Source organism: Brassica rapa, chromosome A06 (genome assembly GCF_000309985.2).
Source record: "Brassica rapa cultivar Chiifu-401-42 chromosome A06, CAAS_Brap_v3.01, whole genome shotgun sequence".
Taxonomy (NCBI): Eukaryota; Viridiplantae; Streptophyta; class Magnoliopsida; order Brassicales; family Brassicaceae; genus Brassica; species Brassica rapa.
Genome location: NC_024800.2, coordinates 1,124,481 through 1,145,363, shown reverse-complemented (window position 1 = coordinate 1,145,363; position 20,883 = coordinate 1,124,481). Strand labels below are relative to the sequence as shown.

Below are 20,883 nucleotides of genomic sequence, written 5' to 3'. Positions count from 1 at the left end.
TCAAGACTAATAAACAGACAGTTCATATATAAATATATACAAACAAACCCATTTTCAAGAATCTACTTTGAGAAAAACTTGAAAAATGGGAAAAGATCTCAAGAGTTTGGTTAGATGCATGTACACTGGGAAGCTCAACGATAATGTGAGGAAGCTAAAGATCGCAACCGAAGAACTCAAAGATATTGGGAACAGCGTGATGAAAAGGGTCAAGATTTGTGAAGAGCAGCAACAGATGAAGCGGTTAGACAAAGTCCAATCATGGCTTAGACAAGCCGACATTGTTATAAAAGAAGCAGAAGACTTGTTCTTGACGTCTTCTTCTTCCAGCCAAGGGTTGTTATCTTCAAGCCACAAGATGGAGAAGAAGATTTGCAAGAAGCTGAAAGAAGTTGAAGAGATTAAGAGCAGAGGAATGTTTGAGGTTGTTGCTGAAAACGTCGTCGGAGGAGGAAGCGGCTCAACGGTTAAGACTAATGATGAGGAGACAGTAGGGTTAGAGGCGGTTTCTGGTTTGGTTTGGAGGTGTTTGACGATGGAGAACACTGGGATTATTGGATTGTATGGTGTGGAAGGTGTTGGAAAGACAACGGTTCTGACTCAGGTTAATAACAGGTTGCTTCAACAGAAAGCAAATGGGTTTGATTTTGTTTTGTGGGTGTTTGTGTCTAAGAATCTGAATCTTGAAAAGATTCAAGACACGATTAGGGAGAAGATTGGGTTTTTGGATAGGACGTGGACGAGTAAGACCGAGGAAGAGAAAGCTGCCAAGATCTTTGACATCTTGAGTAAGAGACGTTTTGCATTGTTTCTTGATGATGTTTGGGAAAAAGTTGACCTAGGTAAGGGTTCTCAATGAATTACTTGTGATACAAGAAACAAAGTGTTTATTTTATTACTTGTGATATAAGTTATTTGTCTTTTTTTTTGTAAAGTGAAAGCTGGAGTTCCACCACCTGATGCGCAGAACCGGTCGAAGGTTGTATTCACGACTTGTAGTGAAGACGTTTGTAAGGAGATGAGTGCACAGACGAAGATTAAAGTGGAGAAATTGGCGTGGGAGCTAGCTTGGGACTTGTTTAAGAAGAATGTTGGAGAAGATACTGTGAAGAGCCACCCGGACATAGCAAAGGTGGCTCAAGAGGTTGCAGCCAAATGCGACGGTCTTCCTCTGGCTTTGGTCACCATTGGTCGAGCCATGGCCTCCAAGAAAACACCACAGGAGTGGCGTGACGCTTTATACATCTTGAGTAACTCTCCTCCTAATTTCTCAGGTACACAATTTTGTAAACTTATCAAACATTTTTAGTCAGCACATATTTTGTATAATTGGTTTTACTAATTATCATTTTTATTGGGTTGTAATAGTTCTCAAGTTACTGGACAGGAACTAGGTGAAGGAAGTTGAAATGATATTATTATTTGGAGTGTTTAAAGTTACTGGCTAGGTTTCTTTTGAAGAAATTGTTTGGTTTTTATTTTAATAATTGTGTATTTGCTTTGTAATTTTCCCAATGATTTTATATATGAATGAATGTTCTATACTTCTATTGTCAACAAAACAACAACAAAAATATCTAATTGACTCCAAGTTAGTGAAACAGAAAATGATTATATCATGTCTATGTTGAGAGAAAACATAGACGCATACACACAAAGAAGTGAAGAACAGAGGAGTTGAAGAAGAAGTTTTTGTGACAGCCAATGATTTTCTAAAACACTTTCATGAATCTTGATATTTCAGATTTTTCATTAAAAGAGAGATTTTACAGTCAACAATAGTTTTCATTAATACAATATTGTATTTAAGTACCAATCGTTCATAAAAAAATTTATTAAATTTATCAAAATAAACGGACGTTTCAACAATCTAATGGTGATGGTGAACAAGCAAAGTAGCAAACCATAATATAATGATTTATACAGGATAAAAAACGTAAGTTAATCAAGCTGGACTAATAATCCATTGTTTTTCTTTATATAAATTAAAAAAAGAGATGATATTATCATATTAAAAGAAGTTTCAAAAAAGAAAAGATGATATTATTTTACGATCATTCATAAGATAAATAAAGCCCTTACTAAGGGTTATGATGAGTGAGACACGTAATAATGTCTCAACATAAATAACAAAAAAATGTTCAAAAAAAAAAACAGAAATAACAAAAATACAAAAAAAAATCAGATAATAAATAGAGCAAACAAAACACTGAGAATAAGGTTTTGTGTATGTTGAAAAGATCAGGCCAACGTTTTCTTAAGCAACTCTTTTTAAAGATTTTTAGAGCTAGGGTTGCTCGGGTGGGTCGTGCCGGCCTGGTTGCTAGGGTTGTTAGTGGCCGGACTCATTCCAAGAGTATTCTTCACAGCGTCCGCTGCTCCTTGTGCCATATTCTTCACTTGTCCTCCTGTCTGCACTCCAAATTAACAGTAAATATGTTATAAAATCATGGCTATATCATTTATTTAAACTAATGAAAAGAAGTAATAATACCTGTTGGATGACATTGGAGGCCTGAGAAATTAGGGAAGGATTATTCTGATCATGTTCTGCGTGTGAGTGTGAGTGATGATCTGCATTCTCATTCATTGCGTGTGATACTTTGTTCAAGTACTCTTCCTTCTTCAGCTGTAATTAAAAGGTATAATTCATTTGAGAAAATCCCATTTAGAAAATTGATTTATGGTCAAAGTTTGAGAAATTAGAATAAAAATGTTAAGTTCACTTTAACCCCCTAATTTCGGGTCTCAAATATATTTTCCAAAAATGTAAATCTTATATATATAAAAAATAAAATAGCACAATATGATATCAATAGATCAACGCGGTCGTGGACATCCAAAAAGACTTGAGCGATCTGTGGCTATGCCTATATACAATATCATTCGAAATTTTCCTTTTGTGTTTGTATGTTTACCTGAACTTGACCGGTGGCTTCTCCGGCCTTAAGGCTTAGTTCTTGGTTCGACGACATCTTCTTTTTGGATCTGTGGATAACTCTCTAGTTCAGATTGTAAATTTGTGGAATACTTGAATGGATTGATATGGTATTTATACAACTGGAAAATTTTATTATAGTAAAAAAAAAATAGTAAAACCCTGGATCTAAGCATTCGACTGACACGTAGAAAACAATTTGACGATTGATATGGCCAAATTTTGTGGAGACGAATACTTTTAGCATTATAGGACGTATTATTTTAAAACGTTGCTTGGTCAAGGATTGGAGGAGGATATCTGGAAATAGGAAGATCTTAAACCTTTCTTCCGGTGACATTTGTTTTCCACAGGAGGCAATATCGATCGTGAATTTACATCAATCTTTTAGACCAAAAAACAACATCGAAAAAATAAAAATACAAGAATTGAAATATTTATTAGTTTATATTTTATTATTTCAAATGTTCTTGAAAGTTTAAATCAAACATCAAGTTATTTATATATGACAATTTTTCATCAAAATACATATATGTTTATTGTTGAAAACTTTAAAACACTCACACAGTAAATATATTTTTAAAAATATCTTTATACAAATGTTTTTATTTTAGTTTTTAACTTTATAATAGAAAATATTATTTGAAAATAACAATATATATATATATATATATAAGAATTATCTTATTTTTTTAAATTATGATTTACAGTAAATAAATAATTCCACCAATGTTCTAAAAATGTTTATATCTCTTATGTTTCAAATATTCATCTTTTTTCATTGCAGTTTTTTTTCTAATGTTTCTCTACAACTTGTATTCGAGTACTGCTTTGGTATGGATATAACATAAATATGAGCTTTTGTGATAACACATATTTATAAAATTTATACTCGTTTGAAAAATATTGTTAAAAACTAAACACTAATAAATAAAAATAATAAATTGTATATGCTATCGATGAACTTATATTAAAAAATCCAAAATTATATAATTTTTAATACCAAAATATAAATATAATCCTTTCATGACATATAAGAGAAGAATATTCTTAAATAATATTTATAAGATAATATCAAATAGTTGTGTAGATGATAATTATCATATTTTCTCAAAACTGTTTATTATCTTATATTTAAATATTATTAAAAATATTTATTAAAATAACTAAATCACCTAAAATCAAATGGATTTTTAATATAATAAAAATAAGATAATATCCAATATTTGTATAGCTGAAATATTGCAATTATCATGTTTCCAAAAATGTTTATTATAAAAATACATTAAAAAAATATTTATGAAAACTATTGACTTATCCAAAAATTATGGAAATCATGAAAATGAGCAAATTCACTTCTCAAATAATATTATAGATTTTATTTGTAAAGCATGGAATTTTAATTAATATAGTAAAATACTTACTAATTTATATCTAAATATATACTTATCTTAGCTGTAAAGAGCCTTTTATAATTATGAAATGATAATTAAAAACTCACGATTACACCAAAATCCAAACTATATAATAATTTGTATATATAGGTTTATAATAAAGAGTACATTAACTACTGGATATTAAAAACATAAAAATGACACTAAAACACTTTCTAATGTATATTAATATGTAATACTCCATGATATTTTTGTTCTCGATTATTTTATTTATGCAGAGTTTGAATTCATTTTCAGAGTCCAAAGGTTTGTGTGAGCCAAACGCATATCTCGGTCATTACATGATTGCTGCAAATGACAACCTAAAATCAGAAAATATGTAAAAAAAAAAAGAGAGAGAGAGAGAGAGAATTAATCGATGTTTATACCCTCCACATTGTTTAAACATGGTTGGAAATTCATTGTTTCGAAGGGAAACAGCACATTTGTATCCAAACTCGGAGGGAACTACATCATCAGCTGTGACAAATAAACGAAACGCAAGATGATCACGCAATTGTTACTTAATTACTATAAATAAATTATTATAACTTATATAACACATACAGGTTCCGTGTAAAAGTAAGATTCGTTGCAATTTAGCACGATTAAAAGTCCCAAAAGCATTATTCATATTGGGTTGTAAGCTCCTACATAATTGAGTTTGACTTTCCATTATTAGACGTGGGTACGTAACTTAAATTTAGAAAATTGTGACCTAAGGGCTTATGGAGCCTACGTCAAGCCAGGAAGCCAACCGTTGATCCCTATAACAATTTGCGGGTTAATCATTTGTTGCTTAATCTGGACCTTTCCAAAGGCGCAGGAACTCGCAAAATAGAGAGCTGCTGCTGCTCCCAAACCGACACCTCCTACACCTTTAATAACTACGTACCAAAAACCAACGATGATAATAGTTATTATGAAATTAATTAACAATAATACATAGTTGATGTGCTATATATTTTAAACGACACATGATAAGAGCATTCCAATGGCGGTGTTGACAAAATGAATAAAAGAAAGTAAAAACTAAAACCGCTTATAAAATGAGAAGTTTTGAGAACCAATTTATATAATAAGATATTCTTTCGCCATATTTCTTCTTATACATAATAGAATTAGATTTGATGATAGATTTCAAGGAGAGTTGACAAAAAGGAGATTTTATGAGTTTTAAAAAGAGTAGTTTAACCATGGAGATGCTATAAGTGTATATATAATTCCGGATTTACCATTCGTTGGTTCGGTAGATAAAAGATCAGCAACATATGAATTTACACTATCTAATGATTCGAAATCATGTTGCATGCTCTCTGAAACTTTTGTGATGTCGCACCCTGATTCATCATAGATGAATATAAATGCAATATTATTAGTTCTGTTTTCCATTAATATTTTATAGACATCAAATATTAATTTAATAAAAAACGAAAGACTAAAACCAATTAATCTTACACGCAGTGGCGTTTTGTCCAGCCAAGGAAGTAACGGGAAGTCTGGGAGCAGTCGGACAAATCCATTTTATCTATAACAAATCATATAATTGTAATAGAAAAAAAACCATTCAGTTTTCTATTTTGGCTACATAAAATTAATTCATGGAAAAATGTATGTTAATGGGATCGATCCATACACTTGGAAGATTCAAATCTTTCAGAGGCTCTAAACAGCTGTTAGATATAATACAGGTAGATATAATTAGAAGTACATAAGAAATACTCCTACTAGTTAATATATATACAACTTTAGTGAAACGAAATTAATACTCCATCCATTCCGAAATGTAAGATGTTTAGAAGAAATTTTATGTTCTAATATATAAGATGTTTTCATATTTCTAGGTACATTTAACTATATCAAAATCTGTTTAACCAATCAAATTTAATAGTTATATTTTATAATTGGTTGAATGGTTTTAATTTATAGTTTTAATAATATATTTTAGATAAAAAGTAATTTTCTTAATAAGCGTGTTTTACCTAGAACATCTTATATTTAGAAACAGAGGAGTATCATATAAGAAAAGACAAGTTCCGAGGAAATGTAAATTAAAAGCATATATATATATGCTTCTTTGTATTTCCACAAATTAAAAAAAATAAACATTTAATGTTCAGAGAAACTACATTCACCTGAGATGCAAAACTGATAAACTAGTATTTGCAAAATATGGAAAAATTAGTGTTTCAAAAAAAAGTGCTTCGAAAAAGAGGGGGGGGGGGGGGGGGAAATTTAACTTTTCAATTTTTTTTTTTAAAAACGTGACGTACTACCAAATTACCAATGCTTGCTGGTATAATTAATTAACACGAGAGTTGCTTGATTTTTGTATACAAGAGAACACAAGATAAAGCATGAGAGATTGTTACCGGCGTCCGATATGGTCGAGGTCATGCAGCCATACTATAGTTGCTTTATGGATTTCTATGGGCTCAATAACATAACACGTTCCAAAATTTAAGCGTCGTACGGTTCTACTACCTGCATAGAGTTATCATACGCAAGCAAATTCACTTATCAGCTCCACGCAGAAAGTGTGAGAAAAAATAGTCAACGATTTTGATAACTATTGAAGAAGCAAGTAATTAAAACATGAAAAAATCAAACCAGAAGCCATGCTGCGATGAGAAGTACTCTTGTTTTCGAGGGAACTTTTTTCTTGAATTATTTCGGAAGTTTCTAACTTGCTTTAGAAGAAAAGATAAGCGAAGGCAAGGGAAGAGGTTGAGTATTTATACAAGAAATGAGTGGTCAACTTTTTGTTAACCAATAAAATTAGAGCCTTATGAGTTATGAACAAAAGTTGAAAAATCTTACTATTAAATGTTGTATAGATAACGAAGATCTTGCACTAAGTTGGACAACACATACTATCAGATAAATATTCATAATAAATTTCTATTGGAGGCATGCATAATTATTTAGTACAATTCACACGTAAATTCACTTTTAAATGATTTTCTGTTTATAATTTATTAAAAGGCAATTCTCTCAAATAGTCATATTTAAGTTTTTGTCACAAAAATAGCATTTAAAAAATAAAATGACCAAAATAACATCTTTTTATTTTGAAATTTTTAATATAACTTTGAACTTTAAGTCTAGATTAGTTAACCATAGAGTAAAAATACATTTTTATCCTTTAATAAAATTTATTTTAGTCATTTTCTTCATTGAGGACTATTTTGTGACAAAAACTTTAAAATGCTATCATAGGAAATTTCTCTTTATTAAAAACTAAAAAGCTAAAAATCTGTTGATTCAAATCATCATTGTTTAATTAATTATATGGAGTACTAAACTAGGAATATATTTGTATGTTATTAAAATTTATTAGTCCGAGTAAATATGATAAATAACAGTTTTTAATTTGTGAATCACACAATAGTTTGGTTTTAGTTATTATTATTATTACATGTCGATTAATTTAATGTGAACGCTACCACAATCGGTATATTAATGCATCACTTTAAGATCGAATCCACAAGTAACCAGTGATCAATAACACTAAGAATATACAAACTTCTATATTCTAATCAAATAAGAAGATGAATGATTGATAACTAGCTAAGATCTTAGAAATATAAACAAAGTGATCTCAAATCTAATCAAGAAATACGTGCAAAAACTAAACTTCCAATCAAATGCTAAGGATGGATTAATAGGTACAGATAATTGATATAAAATGGTCAATGTTTAATCTAGGATGTTCAAACAAAACAATCAACAAATCTATTAGAAATCAACGTATAACCAAAACCTAATTCATGTAAAATTTTATGGGTGGTCAATTGAACCCACGTATGTCTGTCACACTGTTTTATGTGTAAATGGAGTGTCAATGGATAATCCGTCTATGTATCAACTTATAAAGTTGTTTCGCGTGTAAAGGTTTTATGCTGCTTCCCGAACTGTTGTGAAAAGCATTGGGCAATTCTTGTAAATAAATCATTTTAAGTTTTGGTCACAAAAATAGAGTACAAAGAAGAAAATAACCAAATTATTTTATTTAATAGGTAAAAAGACCTTAATATTCTAGATATATAAAAAAAAAAAAATAGTTTTAGATTATATGTTTCGAATTCGAACTTTTTTATTTTTTTATTTTCTTTTCAAATTTTCTTTTTGTAATTCGAAAATACTTTTTGAAACTATTTTTAAAATTTTTATTTTCAAATTTTTAATATTTATTTTTTATTTTACAAAATTTTAAACCTCAATTCCAAATCTCTACCCCTTTTTAGTGCTATCATAGCATATTTCCCAAAAACATTTGCATTTTATATGAGTGAAATTAATGAGGAAAGATAATATAACATTCATTCGCATTTGATCATTAGGGCATCTCCAACCCTACTCCATTTTCAACTCCAAACATCATTATGGAGTAAAATCTTCTCCAACCCCACTCCATTTTGGAGTTAAAAATGGAGTAATGGCTAGGGTTACTCCATTTATGGAGTAATCTTACCCATTACTCCATTTTGGAGTTGAACTTTTTTTATTTATAAAATGATCCTTTGAATCTTTAATGTTTCTATTTTTTACTTAAATAATATTTAAAATGATACAATAACATGAAATTGCAGAAGATGAAAATGAGCGTGAACTTGAAAGAGAAGCTCCACCTCCAGATATTGAAATTGCAGAAGATGAAAATGTCCGATTTCAAAATTTTCTTGCTCGATTTAGGAATATCAAAAATAAAGAATCTCATTTTTCATTACGAAATGCATTAGTTGATCATTTGTGGAAAAAATATTCTAATGCTCATTGTTGAACCTATATATATGTTGTCTTTTTTAATGATTTCTTGTACTTTTTAATAATAAATATTTAATTCAAATAATTTATATTTTAATTATTATCGTAAACATAAAATAATTGGGGTTAATTGGTAAATTTTTATAAGTATAAGATTTTATTTGCAATTATTAATAAAATAAAAATGAAATTATTTAAGAAATATTATTTTTGGAGTAGAAAATAGAGTAATACATTGGAGTAAAACCTTACTCCATTTTGGTGTTGCACCATTTTGGAGTAAAAAATGGGGTAATACATTGGAGATGCTCTTAGTAAGTTTTATCTGCTCATGTATAAATAGACGTGTTTCAGACAACCCTAATCATCATTCATCAGTGCCCCGGATATCATCAAGCGAGATGAGGTTGATATATCTCGTCTTTGTAACAGTGCAATTTTTGTGAGGTGGGGACATTTATGTAGATATAAAAATATAGGGTCTCTTATGTGAAAGTTTAAAAGACATAGGAAGTAAATTTAAATTAAAAAAAATTAAAATTATTGTCTCTCCCCAGATTTGTAGAAATCCCATTAATACAACTCAAGTTGTTGTCTTTTTTCTTCTGTTTGTAGAATTTTCCGGAAGCAGCATTCAAACAGTAGCTGTAGATTTATCGAATTGTAGATTCGATCCAAAGTTTATTTAGATTTGTGGGTTTTTCTCCCAATATATTTGTAGAAAATTAGAAGAAGAAAAAAACAAAGTTAGAACCTTTCTGATTTTTTTGTTTGTTTCGTGTCGGAATCTTATTAGAGTGTTGGGTTCTTGTAATAAGTGGTTTGGTTTTGTTTCCACTGTTGAATATTATGGATAAGAAGAAGGTTGCTGTTCCACTTGTTTGCCATGGCCATTCCAGACCTGTTGTTGATTTGTTCTATAGTCCCATAACCCCAGATGGGTTCTTCCTCATCAGTGCTAGTAAAGGTAACTGCTTTATTAGATGTTATTAATAGGGTGTTTTTGAGTTTTTTGATAATAAGAATAATAATGTCATTTAATGTGTTTAGATTCGCATCCAATGTTGAGAAATGGAGAGACTGCAGATTGGATTGGTACATTCGAAGGTCATAAAGGTGCAGTGTGGAGCTCTTGCCTTGATAACAATGCGTTACGTGCTGCATCTGCATCAGCAGACTTCTCAGCGTATGTTTTTTTTTTATAAAAAAAAAAAAAATCTGGTTTCATTAATGATATAATTCCCTTTGTTTGTTTATTCAGGAAACTGTGGGATGCGTTAACAGGGGATGTGCTGCATTCTTTTGAGCACAAGCATATCGTTCGAGCATGTGCTTTCTCTGAGGTGCGTTCTACTCTCTATTTGGTCAAACTGTTTTGTTTTGAGTTGAGTATAACGTTTTTTCTCTCTCTCTCTCTATCACTAGGATACAAAACGGTTGCTCACAGGAGGGTTTGAGAAGATTCTCCGTGTTTTTGACTTGAACCGGTTGGATGCACCTCCTACGGAAGTGGATAAGTCTCCTGGTTCTGTCAGAACTCTCACATGGCTTCACAGTGATCAAACCATACTAAGTTCTTGCGCTGATATTGGTGGTGTAAGGTAATGGAACTATACGCATAACATTTTTGTTTTCTTCATTATATTATAACTGTGATCTTCTTATACAGGTTATGGGATGTGAGAAGTGGGAAGATTGTGCAGACATTAGAGACTAAGTCTCCTGTCACCAGTGCCGAGGTGAGCCAAGATGGGCGATACATTACTACTGCTGATGGGTCGACCGTTAAGTTCTGGGACGCTAACCAGTAAGTCTGTTCATTACACGAATAGAGTCTGTTCTTTTTTTTTTTGCTCAAAGCTCTGACGTTGGCTTTCATTCAGTTTTGGACTGGTGAAGAGTTATGAGATGCCATGCAACATTGAGTCTGCGTCGTTGGAGCCAAAGTCTGGTGAGAAGTTTGTTGCTGGTGGTGAGGATATGTGGGTCAGAGTGTTTGATTTCTTCACTGGCGAGGAGATTGGTGAGTCACTCTCAAACATTTCTATGATCATTCTAGAAAAGTTAGTTTGTATTTAGTAAGACCAGAGCCAAGTCAGATTGTCTTAGAAGCATGGTTCTTGTAAAGATTGTGTGTCTCATCTTTTATGTGAACGTAGGATGCAACAAGGGGCATCATGGCCCCGTACACTGCGTGAGGTTTTCACCTACAGGTGAGTCCTACGCCTCGGGGTCTGAAGACGGGACCATCAGGATCTGGCAGACGACACCAAATCAAGAAGAGAACGAGAAGAGAGTGAAGCATGGTGTGGATGAAGTTGCTAAGAAGATTGAAGGCTTTCACATCAACAACAAAGAAGCAAAAACCTCAGAGAAACCATAAAAAAAAAAAAAAACTTTTGTCTTATAGTTCTTGATTTGCTGTATCTTGTTTCCAGACTAATCAATATACAGAGAAAAGAAATTGGTTACAAATGTTACGTTTTAATTTTATGTGGTCTTTTCGTTATTATATAAAACATTAGGACATGTTTGCAATTTAACAGAGAAAAGAAAACTGTGTTAAAAATGTTATTTTTCTTTGTTCGGGTGTTTTTCGTAGTTATACAAAACATTAGGATCTGTTTTGTAATTTATGATATTAGTTCGATCTGTGTTAATGGGCTTGGGCTTTTGAAGCTGTAATTAGCTTTGATATAAAGGGGTAAAATCGTCAACTGTCTTCGTCTCTCTATCGACTCTCGCGAGCTCCTCTGCTTCGTCTAATCTCCTGCGATATCTCTCTCTCTCTCTATCAGCGCAAAGTGTGAGACTTTTGGCGGGAAAATGTCGGGGAAAGGAGCGAAGGGTTTGATAATGGGGAAACCCAGTGGTAGCGAGAAGGACAAGGACAAGAAGAAACAACCCATCACCCGTTCTGCTCGAGCTGGTCTTCAGGTAACAATCAAAGTTTGGATCTTTGGGTAATCGAAATCTTATAAATTTGATCGCGTAAGTGGCGGATCGACGAGGGTTTGAGCTAGATTTTGACATTGGGATACTGAGATTAGGTCTAGAAATAGAAAGTTGTGTTTTTTTTTGGCTTGGGCTAGTCATTGTTGTTGTGGTGCTTGACAGTAGTTTAAGGTTGTAACTGCAATAAAAAAGCTAACTTGATTTGAGTGTTGAGGCTTGTGAAGTTTCTTACTGGTGGGTTCTAGCAATGGAGATTTGTGTGTCTTTTTATCTAGTACTAGTGGTTGTTGTGGTACTTGAGTGTGCTTTAAGGTTGTATCAGCAGTTAAAAAAGCTAACTTGATTCATCAGTTTGTGTTTTCGTGAATTATATGTTGAGTGTTGAAGCTTGTGAAAGTTTCTCATTGGTGGGTTCTAGCAAGGGGCTAGCAATGGAGATTTGATTTCTTCTTTTATCTAGGACTAGTAACAGCAATTAAAAGCTGATTTGATTTGTCAATGTGTGTTTTATTGAACCTTCTTTTGGCGTTGAAGCTGTGAGTTTTTTTTATGTTATGGCTCCTCAGATTATAAACACTCTTGCTTCAGTTTTAGTAACTCAAACCATGCCTTTTTGTTGATTTATGTATCTCGATTTTGTTCCATTGCTGTGGTTAATTGGTTCTAGCAAAGAGATAGTAATGGAGACTAGTCACTGTTATGCTACTGAAGAGTAGTTTAAGGTCAGCAATTAAAAGCTGAATTGATTCGTCATTGTGTGTTTTCTTGAATCTTCTTAGCTTGTGAGGTTTTCTCATTAGTGGGTTCTTCAAATTGTTTGATGTTTTTGGCTCCCAGATTATAAACAACTTAATCCATGCTTTGTGATGATTTTTAATATCTTGATTTTTGTGTGTGCGCAGTTCCCAGTAGGAAGGGTGCATAGGCTGTTGAAGACTAGGTCCACTGCTCACGGAAGAGTTGGAGCAACTGCTGCTGTCTACACAGCCGCCATATTGGAGTATCTGACCGCAGAAGTTTTGGAGTTGGCTGGTAACGCGAGCAAGGACCTCAAGGTGAAACGTATCTCCCCAAGGCACTTGCAGCTTGCGATTCGTGGAGATGAAGAGCTGGATACTCTCATCAAAGGAACTATAGCTGGTGGTGGTGTCATCCCTCACATCCACAAGTCTCTCATCAACAAATCCGCCAAGGAATAGATTCTTACCACTCTTTGCACCTTGCTTCTCTGTTTCTTTTAAGTATCTCGAGAGAGAGTCTGTGTTTGATAAAAGAAGACGCTAGAGAGCTCTTTGTTTAGGTTCCTTTTGTTATGCGTATGTATTTGATGATTTATCTAAAACTCATTTTCTGACTAGAAGCTTGTAAGCAAAACAATGTGTTTTTCTCTGAATAGTCTGAACATGAATCGTATTTACATTTACATGATACATAAGAAGAGGCACAGGTTGCAGTCGAGAAGAATATATTCACTTGGTTAGTTTAATGCCAAAGCTCCAGCTCCAATTTGTGCAGATAATGTGATCCCAAGGTAAGGTTCTCCTCCCTTTGTAGCAAATCTAGTTGAAGTTTTGATCCCTTAAGAGCTGTTGAGTTCTTGCAAATGTTGTTGTTTCATTAAACTCTTGTCATTGAGATAGTTTTAGGAGTTTGGTACTTTAGGTATCAGTCTGCTAATGAAGGAGCAGAGAGCAGATACAAGTGTTGAAGGACACTCTTCATGTGGCAGATGTCCGCATCCAGATAGTGCTACAAATCTCTGTATACACACAGACATAAGTACATGAAGTTGTGAAAATTTTGGTGAGAAGATGTAGAAAACTTACAGAATTGGCGAGTTTAGAAGCCAGAGCTTGTGAGGATTTCAAAGGAACAAGAGTATCTTCAGTCCCAGCAACAACTAAGACCGGAAGATCTCCAACAGAGTTCAACAGAGCTGATGCATTTTGAGGTGAAAGAATCATCTCATATGATAACTTGCTTATCTCATTGAGTGCTTCATCCCAAGCTTCTAAACATAGAGGAGCCTGAAACAAACAACCCCACAAGAAAGGCATTAGCTTAACTGCTTTAAGTCTCAATGGCGTTTATGTAATAGTGATATATACCTTGTAGAGCATTAAGACATCAGTGGTTAGCTTGGTTGTGTCACACCATGCACGCCGGTTCACCAATTGGGTTATCTCTGTTCTCAACAAAGGACGAACCAAGTGCTTCTTCCTAAGTGATGTATGAAGAAGTATCCTAGCAAAGGCAGGGACTACTTCTCTTGATAAGCTAACGTTTATCAACACCACTCCTTTGATTGAAACCTGTGAATCATCCAATCAACAACAAAGGTATCGTTAGTTGCAAGTAACAAAAGAGTCATAAGCTTGTAAAGCAACTTGAATTCTCTTACACTGCATTTGAACGTAGAGGCTTGTACTCTTTCAGCAGCCTTGAGAGCAAGCAAACCACCATCATCATGGCCAACTAGTACCACTGACGAAAACCCCATCTCGGTACAAAAAGAAAGTAGTAGATCCACCTGGCTTTCAAGCTTGTAGGGGTTAGGTAAGTTTCTTTCTTCCCAATCTTTCTGTACAAGTCTAGAGGTCAAGCCCCAACCAGGTCGGTCATATGCAACCACTCTGCAACCAAGCTGAAGAGACAACTCTCCCATAACATGTCTCCAAGAGAAGACTCCTCCTCCAAATCCATGGACTAGAACTACACCAACATTCTCATTTCTCTCCAGATCATCACCAGGATTCATATCATCCTTGTTGAACAAGCTGATGGGTGTAGTTGGATAAGTCGCTAACAGAGGATCATACAAAGAGGATCTATCAGGCTGAATGGTGTAGCTTCTATGCAAATGATTGCTTTGAGTTTGCACTACTAAGTTTGACATCTGCTTGTCTAGTTGTCTAACCTTTCTTGCATTCACTTCCACTGCAGAACACTTCTTGTAATGAACATTTAACCCTTGGATCTTGATGAACAAACTGTCTGCATTTGCAAGAAGTCTTGGTTGTATCACCTCTTCTCTATCCAAAGTTGTTTCCCTGAAAGAGTTTTGTCTGAAATCGCCGGCAAAGGTTAAAATTTTGCAGTTTGATCGTGTGAAAGACTGGCGATGAGCTTTCTTGTAGCCCAAGAAACCAGATTTAGACGAGAGAACCTGAAAAAAAAAACATAAGAAAGAGTTTAGCACACAACTCAAGACAGATAACAAAACAATAGAGTAAGTATTTTACAGCTTCTTGGTCAATCTTATGGTACATGAGCTTCTTTCTTGCTCCACAAGTTTTTCTATAAGCTATCACAACATGAGCTAAACCGAAAAGTGCTGATGATAGTAACAAAACCGGCATTGCCCATGAGATCTTGAGGTTATAGACATTTCCTTCCATGTGAGGTTTCATAGTGAACACAAAAGCTTTAACCAAAAGAAGAAGAAACCCTCCAAAGGAAAGTGACATCACTGTTTCAAGATAAGGACCATAAGCCAATCTTGCGTCTTCACATAAACAAGAGAGACCTGTTTCATCATCATTAATGGAAGCTTAACAAATATCAAGTAATGATTTTAGATGGGTTACTTTTGTTTTCTAAAGAAATATTTTTTAATCAAACTATACCAATTTTAACAAAAATTCGAGCCGAAATAACTGAACTAACCAAATTTACTTAAAAAATTAACTGAAAATTTTGAAACTGAACTGAAACTTTTTCGGTTCAATTTGGAGAAATTTCTGCTGAACCCAACTAACCGACCCGAAAAATGCAAACTAACCGAACCGGAAGCTTGATTTTAGAAGAAAGAGAATGTTTCCATACAGATAATGGCGAGAGATCTCAGGAGCGAGATGAGTGGTACATCAATGAAAGAGGTCTTGAAACTATACTGACGAAGATGTTCTGCGGCGGAGTGACACGTGAGGCACGTGATGCTGGAGACGATAAGACAAGGAATAACCACATCAGCCACGGTGATCAGAACGGGCAACGACGAAGCTAACAGAGATGCCGTCATTGCTGCCACAAAGAATATGGTCCTTAAGCATCTCCGAGCTTTCTCCGCCACAATCCATGACTTCCACGCCGCCATTTTCCCGCCCTCTTTGTTCTTATTGACAGTAACGGTGGAGAAGCGCAGAGCATTCTCCGGAGATCAGAACGTTTTTCAAAGTTTGTTTTTGTTGCTTCAAAACATAATATTCAGACAAAAGTATATATGTTTTGAAGCCTACTTGTCGTGTAATTAAAATATTGGATGAGTTGTAAGATAAAGTAAATTTATGAGTGGGGAAATATTTAAATGATTGATGGACCCAAAAGACAGCAGAGACAAGAAATGATAAGTGTGTTGGAGGAAGAGTGGCACATTGAAGAAGAAGCATGTGAATGTTAGGTTACTCCAGCCTTCTTCTTCTGTCTTCTGTCTTTGTTTTTAGTTTGATGAATCCTGACTTTCATTCTCTTTCTTTTTTTCTTTTATAATTAACAGACATCCATCATTTTTTTAATTTGTATATACAGTTCGTTGACGAAAAAAATGTTTTAAAGAACTTGAATATATATATTATCTCCCGTTTCATATTAAACAGATTTTTACTTCTCACACACAACACACTGATTAGTACATCATAAAAATATTATTTTTGTTATACCATTAATAATTTTATAGTTTGATAAAATCTAATTTATTTTTATAAAATATTAATTTATGAAAATATAAAAATCATTTTGCCAGAGAGAATATAAGTTTGTTCGTATAGTTGAGATCAATAGTTGAGAAATAAAAAATCAAAACCAATAATTATGAAGCCATCTAGCTGGCGGAACAAATCAATATGTTGTCTATGACTAGATAATTACAGAATCTTTTTGACATCAATCACGGGATCTTTATATTAAAAAGTAAACATTTTTATTTTCAAATAACTAACAGAATAATACGTCAATAATTAATACTCCCTCCGTTTTTTATAATAAGTCGTTTTAGAAAAACTTTTTTGTTCCAAATTATATGTCGTTTTCGGTTTTCTATGTAAAATTTATTAATAATTAATATTGTATGACCAATGATAATATATCTTATATTTTTTTATTGGTTGAATTGTGGTTAGATAAATAGTTAATGATGTTTTTGTTTAGAAAATATAAAAAATTAAAAGTTTTCTTAATCTACGTATATAGCTGTAAAACGACTTATATTAAAAAACGGAGGGAGTAGTAATTGTGTTCCCATGCATGTTCCTGCTAAAATAAATGAATGATATGGTACACCGATTTGTGTACTTTTCCAATAACGGGTGTCAGTAATATACGAGGAAGCTACATATTTGAATATATTTTATAGGTTCCCATAGATATTAAATTTGTCATTATTTCTTATGATTACTTTTTTTACATATCCTTTTCGTATCAAATTATCTTATCTTTTTATCAATCAGTTTCTTTCGATTGGTCTGCAGAGTATTCTAGGACCAAATCTTAGATTTCGGGAACTATTATGCATATAACTTCTAAAAAATTTCGGAATCAAGGCCAATGTTACATTTTAATTTTCAATCAATGCAATAGTAATAGAAACATTTAGCATATGAACTGGGTCACAATTATGAAGATGAACTATAGGTTTTGTCTGGAAAGAGAAGTTTAATCAATGGCCTACGAGAAGAAGGCCCAATGGGTTTTAAAACATATAAATGCCTACTGTTTAATTATTCCCCAAGACTCGGGCTGAAATAAAACCGGACCGACGGTACAAATCTATGGGGTTAGGTGGCTAAGTTAGGTAGGCTCATACTAGCGAACCGAATCGGGGTAGGTGAACAAATGACTTATCCGACATGAACCAGGTCAAGTCGGGTCGGATCCTCACACCAACTTTCCGCACCAACTCTACTGACCCCACCAAACCTTATCCGAGCCCACCCCAGCGTAGTTGGTGAGCTGAAGAAATCAATCATTTACCCCTCCTATTTTTTTAAGTTGTTTAAATTTAATCATATTTTATTACATTTAAATTATTGTAAAATTAATAAAATATCATTCTCAATAACAGAATCAAAGTCATTTAGAAAATTACATTGTCTCAATTTTCAAGTGTTAAATGTTTTAGATTGTGTTTCCAAAAAAAAAATGTTTTAGATTGTTTTCTAGTTTAGAAAAGATTAAATGTTTTTAACTTTGATGTATAAAATAGTTATTGCTTTTCTTATTTTTTTACAAAGTTATAATAATAGTTTGTTAAATATAAGATTTAATTATTTACTAAAAGGGGCATGATAATTCTCCTTTTCTTACATTGTCAGAAACGGCAGAACACATAACTCTTTAACTGTTTCTGTAATAAAAAAGTGAATACCAAAAACCTTTATTAAATATAATAATCATCTTTTTAATTTAAATCAATTTTAATCCATATACCTTGTATATATATTCTCATTAATCTCCTTCGTGCGTTCACTTTCCCAGACTCCACCAACCAAATTCAGTAGAGAAGAAGAAAAGAAAACGAAAACGATGTCGTCTGAGGCGGAGAAGTCAAACAATTCAGCTCCGGCGACACCGCCGCCGTATTTCTGGGGAGACATGCCGGAGGAAGAGTACTACACTTCCCAAGGCGTGCGTAACACCAAATCCTACTTCGAAACACCCAACGGAAAGCTCTTCACGCAGAGCTTTCTCCCCTTAGATGGTGAGATCAAAGGGACGGTGTACATGTCTCACGGGTACGGATCCGACACGAGCTGGATGTTCCAGAAGATCTGCATGAGCTTCTCCAACTGGGGTTACGCCGTTTTCGCCGCCGATCTTCTCGGTCACGGCCGTTCTGATGGCATCCGCTGCTACTTGGGTTCGTTCACTGCTCTGTTTTTGAAAAATCTCAAACTTTAATTGAATAAATGTTAGGTAAAACAGAGAGATTACTTGAAACTGAAGTCTCACTGTAGATTATGTTTTAAGTTGAATGTGTTACAGAAAAAAAAAAAGTAAAATATTTAGGATTTTTTATGCTACGTGGGTTCATTCTCTGCTCTGTTCCCTTTTTAAAGAACTCTGTTTTGAATCTTTTTGGTTAATTGAAAAATCTCAACTTTAGTTGATGTGTAAATGTTAAAAGTAAAACAGAGAGATTACTTGAAACTGAAGTCTCACTGTAGATTAAGGTTTTAAGTTGAATGTGTTACAGTAAAAAAAAAAGTAAAATCTTTAGGATCTTTTGTGCTACATAGGTTCGTTCTCTCCTCTATTTTCTTTTTAAAGAACTCTGTTTTGAATCTTTTGGTTAATTGAAAAGTTTTTAACTTCTGTAAAACAGAGAGATTACTTGAAACTGAAGTTTCACTGCTAATTAGGTTGAATGTGTTACAGTAAAAAAAAAAGTAAAATCTTTAGGATCTTTCGTGCTACATAGGTTCGTTCTCTCCTCTATTTTCTTTTTAAAGAACTCTGTTTTGAATCTTTTGGTTAATTGAAAAGTTTTTAACTTCTGTAAAACAGAGAGATTACTTGAAACTGAAGTTTCACTGCTAATTAGGGTTTTAAGTTGAATGTGTTTCGGGTAAGTAAAGACCTTAGGACACGGCTTTTTGTTTGGTTTTGTCAGGTGATATGGAGAAAGTTGCAGCAACATCATTGTGTTTCTTTAAGCATGTTCGTGACAGCGAGCCATATAAGCATCTCCCTGCTTTCCTCTTTGGTGAATCTATGGGAGGTCTTGCCACACTTCTCATGTACTTTCAATCGGAGCCTGATACTTGGACCGGTTTGATCTTTTCGGCTCCTCTCTTTGTTATCCCGGAGGATATGAAGCCAAGCAAGACTCACCTTTTCGCCTACGGTCTCCTCTTTGGCTTGGCTGATACGTGGGCTGCAATGCCGGATAATAAGATGGTTGGCAAAGCTATACATGACCCGGAAAAGCTCAAGATTATTGCAGCTAACCCACAAAGGTAATATAAAATATTTATATTACAAACATATATGGTCTTAAAAAAACATATATGGTCTTAAGAAAAACATATATGGTCTTCTTGGCTGTAATGACATTTCTCTTATCTCTCTGACATTTTAAAATTTTGCATAATGGTGTGTCTACGCTTAATAAATAATTTTGCCCTTATTATTTTTCATATATTTCGTAAAATTGTCACATATGCTTCGGACCAGGCCTACTCTTTAGACCATTTATTTTTTTTATAAAAAAGACTGGATGTTGGTTTACAGGTACACAGGGAAGCCTAGAGTGGGAACAATGAGAGAGTTACTAAGGAAGACACTATACGTGCAGGAAAATTTCGGGAGAGTAACTGCTCCGTTTCTGACGGTGCACGGGACAGCTGATGGAGTGACGTGTCCTTCATCGTCGAAGCTACTATATGAGAAGGCATCGAGTGATGATAAAACACTGAAGCTTTATGATGGGATGTACCATTCATTGATTCAGGGAGAGCCAGATGAGAATGTTGCTATTGTGTTAAAGGATATGAGAGAGTGGATTGATGAGAGGGTTGAGAGGTATGGATCTAAGTAAAGCAGATTGAAACTTACATTTTGTGAAAGAGAAATGTGCATTGATACCATGGCTCATAGTGGTTGTTGATTCGAGTTGTTATGTTGTTTGTGTTTTATCCAAGAACATGACTTTTGGGATGTAATAATAACTTCTATAGTATCTCTATTCGCATTTATATGACTCTTGAACAATGTTTATCGAAGTTTTTAATTAAGTCCAGAATTTGCAGCAACAAGATAAATTATTGACATTATACTTTGATACGATTGTTCGAT

General features: G+C 33.5%; 7 protein-coding genes across 9 annotated transcripts; 4 read left to right on the top strand and 3 right to left on the bottom strand.

The window, feature by feature from the left end:
- Positions 1-32: 32 nt before the first annotated feature.
- On the top strand, positions 33-2,154 carry LOC103871198 (probable disease resistance protein At1g52660). Its single transcript, XM_009149423.2, has 3 exons — positions 33-842; positions 936-1,274; positions 1,369-2,154. The coding sequence occupies exons 1-3, from the start codon at positions 86-88 to the stop codon at positions 1,392-1,394; spliced, it is 1,122 nt and encodes a 373-aa protein (XP_009147671.1). The 5' UTR covers positions 33-85; the 3' UTR covers positions 1,395-2,154.
- LOC103871197 (late embryogenesis abundant protein 7) lies at positions 2,022-3,469 on the bottom strand. The gene is made up of 3 exons (XM_009149422.3): positions 2,919-3,469; positions 2,495-2,629; positions 2,022-2,412 (listed from the first exon to the last, which is right to left on the bottom strand). The coding sequence occupies exons 1-3, from the start codon at positions 2,973-2,975 to the stop codon at positions 2,272-2,274; spliced, it is 333 nt and encodes a 110-aa protein (XP_009147670.1). The 5' UTR covers positions 2,976-3,469; the 3' UTR covers positions 2,022-2,271.
- Positions 3,470-3,700: 231 nt separating this feature from the next.
- LOC103871663 (acyl-protein thioesterase 2) lies at positions 3,701-8,700 on the bottom strand. Of its 3 annotated transcripts, XM_009149939.3 has the most exons (9): positions 6,982-8,698; positions 6,744-6,855; positions 6,008-6,044; positions 5,830-5,899; positions 5,607-5,711; positions 5,111-5,258; positions 4,939-5,021; positions 4,761-4,851; positions 3,701-4,680 (listed from the first exon to the last, which is right to left on the bottom strand). In XM_009149939.3, exons 1-9 carry the CDS (start codon positions 6,989-6,991, stop codon positions 4,626-4,628), a joined length of 711 nt encoding a protein of 236 aa, XP_009148187.2. In that variant the 5' UTR covers positions 6,992-8,698; the 3' UTR covers positions 3,701-4,625. The 3 variants fall into 3 exon arrangements, with proteins under 3 accessions (XP_009148187.2, XP_033128382.1, XP_033128383.1); XM_033272491.1 differs by having other exon boundaries at positions 3,701-4,851; positions 6,982-8,700; XM_033272492.1 differs by lacking the exons at positions 3,701-4,680; positions 4,939-5,021 and having other exon boundaries at positions 6,982-8,691.
- A 991-nt stretch (positions 8,701-9,691) lies between these two features.
- LOC103871195 (serine-threonine kinase receptor-associated protein) lies at positions 9,692-11,717 on the top strand. Its single transcript, XM_009149421.3, has 7 exons — positions 9,692-10,105; positions 10,189-10,324; positions 10,400-10,481; positions 10,564-10,739; positions 10,808-10,945; positions 11,022-11,161; positions 11,298-11,717. The coding sequence occupies exons 1-7, from the start codon at positions 9,988-9,990 to the stop codon at positions 11,519-11,521; spliced, it is 1,014 nt and encodes a 337-aa protein (XP_009147669.1). The 5' UTR covers positions 9,692-9,987; the 3' UTR covers positions 11,522-11,717.
- Positions 11,718-11,818: 101 nt separating this feature from the next.
- LOC103871193 (probable histone H2A variant 3) lies at positions 11,819-13,521 on the top strand. Its single transcript, XM_009149419.3, has 2 exons — positions 11,819-12,075; positions 12,996-13,521. Exons 1-2 carry the CDS (start codon positions 11,965-11,967, stop codon positions 13,290-13,292), a joined length of 408 nt encoding a protein of 135 aa, XP_009147667.1. The 5' UTR covers positions 11,819-11,964; the 3' UTR covers positions 13,293-13,521.
- Positions 13,425-18,736, bottom strand: LOC103871194. The gene is made up of 7 exons (XM_009149420.3): positions 18,517-18,736; positions 15,919-18,433; positions 15,336-15,619; positions 14,495-15,259; positions 14,202-14,405; positions 13,920-14,120; positions 13,425-13,852 (listed from the first exon to the last, which is right to left on the bottom strand). Exons 2-7 carry the CDS (start codon positions 16,187-16,189, stop codon positions 13,736-13,738), a joined length of 1,842 nt encoding a protein of 613 aa, XP_009147668.1. The 5' UTR covers positions 16,190-18,433; positions 18,517-18,736; the 3' UTR covers positions 13,425-13,735.
- LOC103871191 (caffeoylshikimate esterase) lies at positions 18,542-20,810 on the top strand. Its single transcript, XM_009149418.3, has 3 exons — positions 18,542-18,946; positions 19,700-20,045; positions 20,320-20,810. The coding sequence occupies exons 1-3, from the start codon at positions 18,613-18,615 to the stop codon at positions 20,624-20,626; spliced, it is 987 nt and encodes a 328-aa protein (XP_009147666.1). The 5' UTR covers positions 18,542-18,612; the 3' UTR covers positions 20,627-20,810.
- The last annotated feature ends 73 nt before the right edge of the window (positions 20,811-20,883 follow it).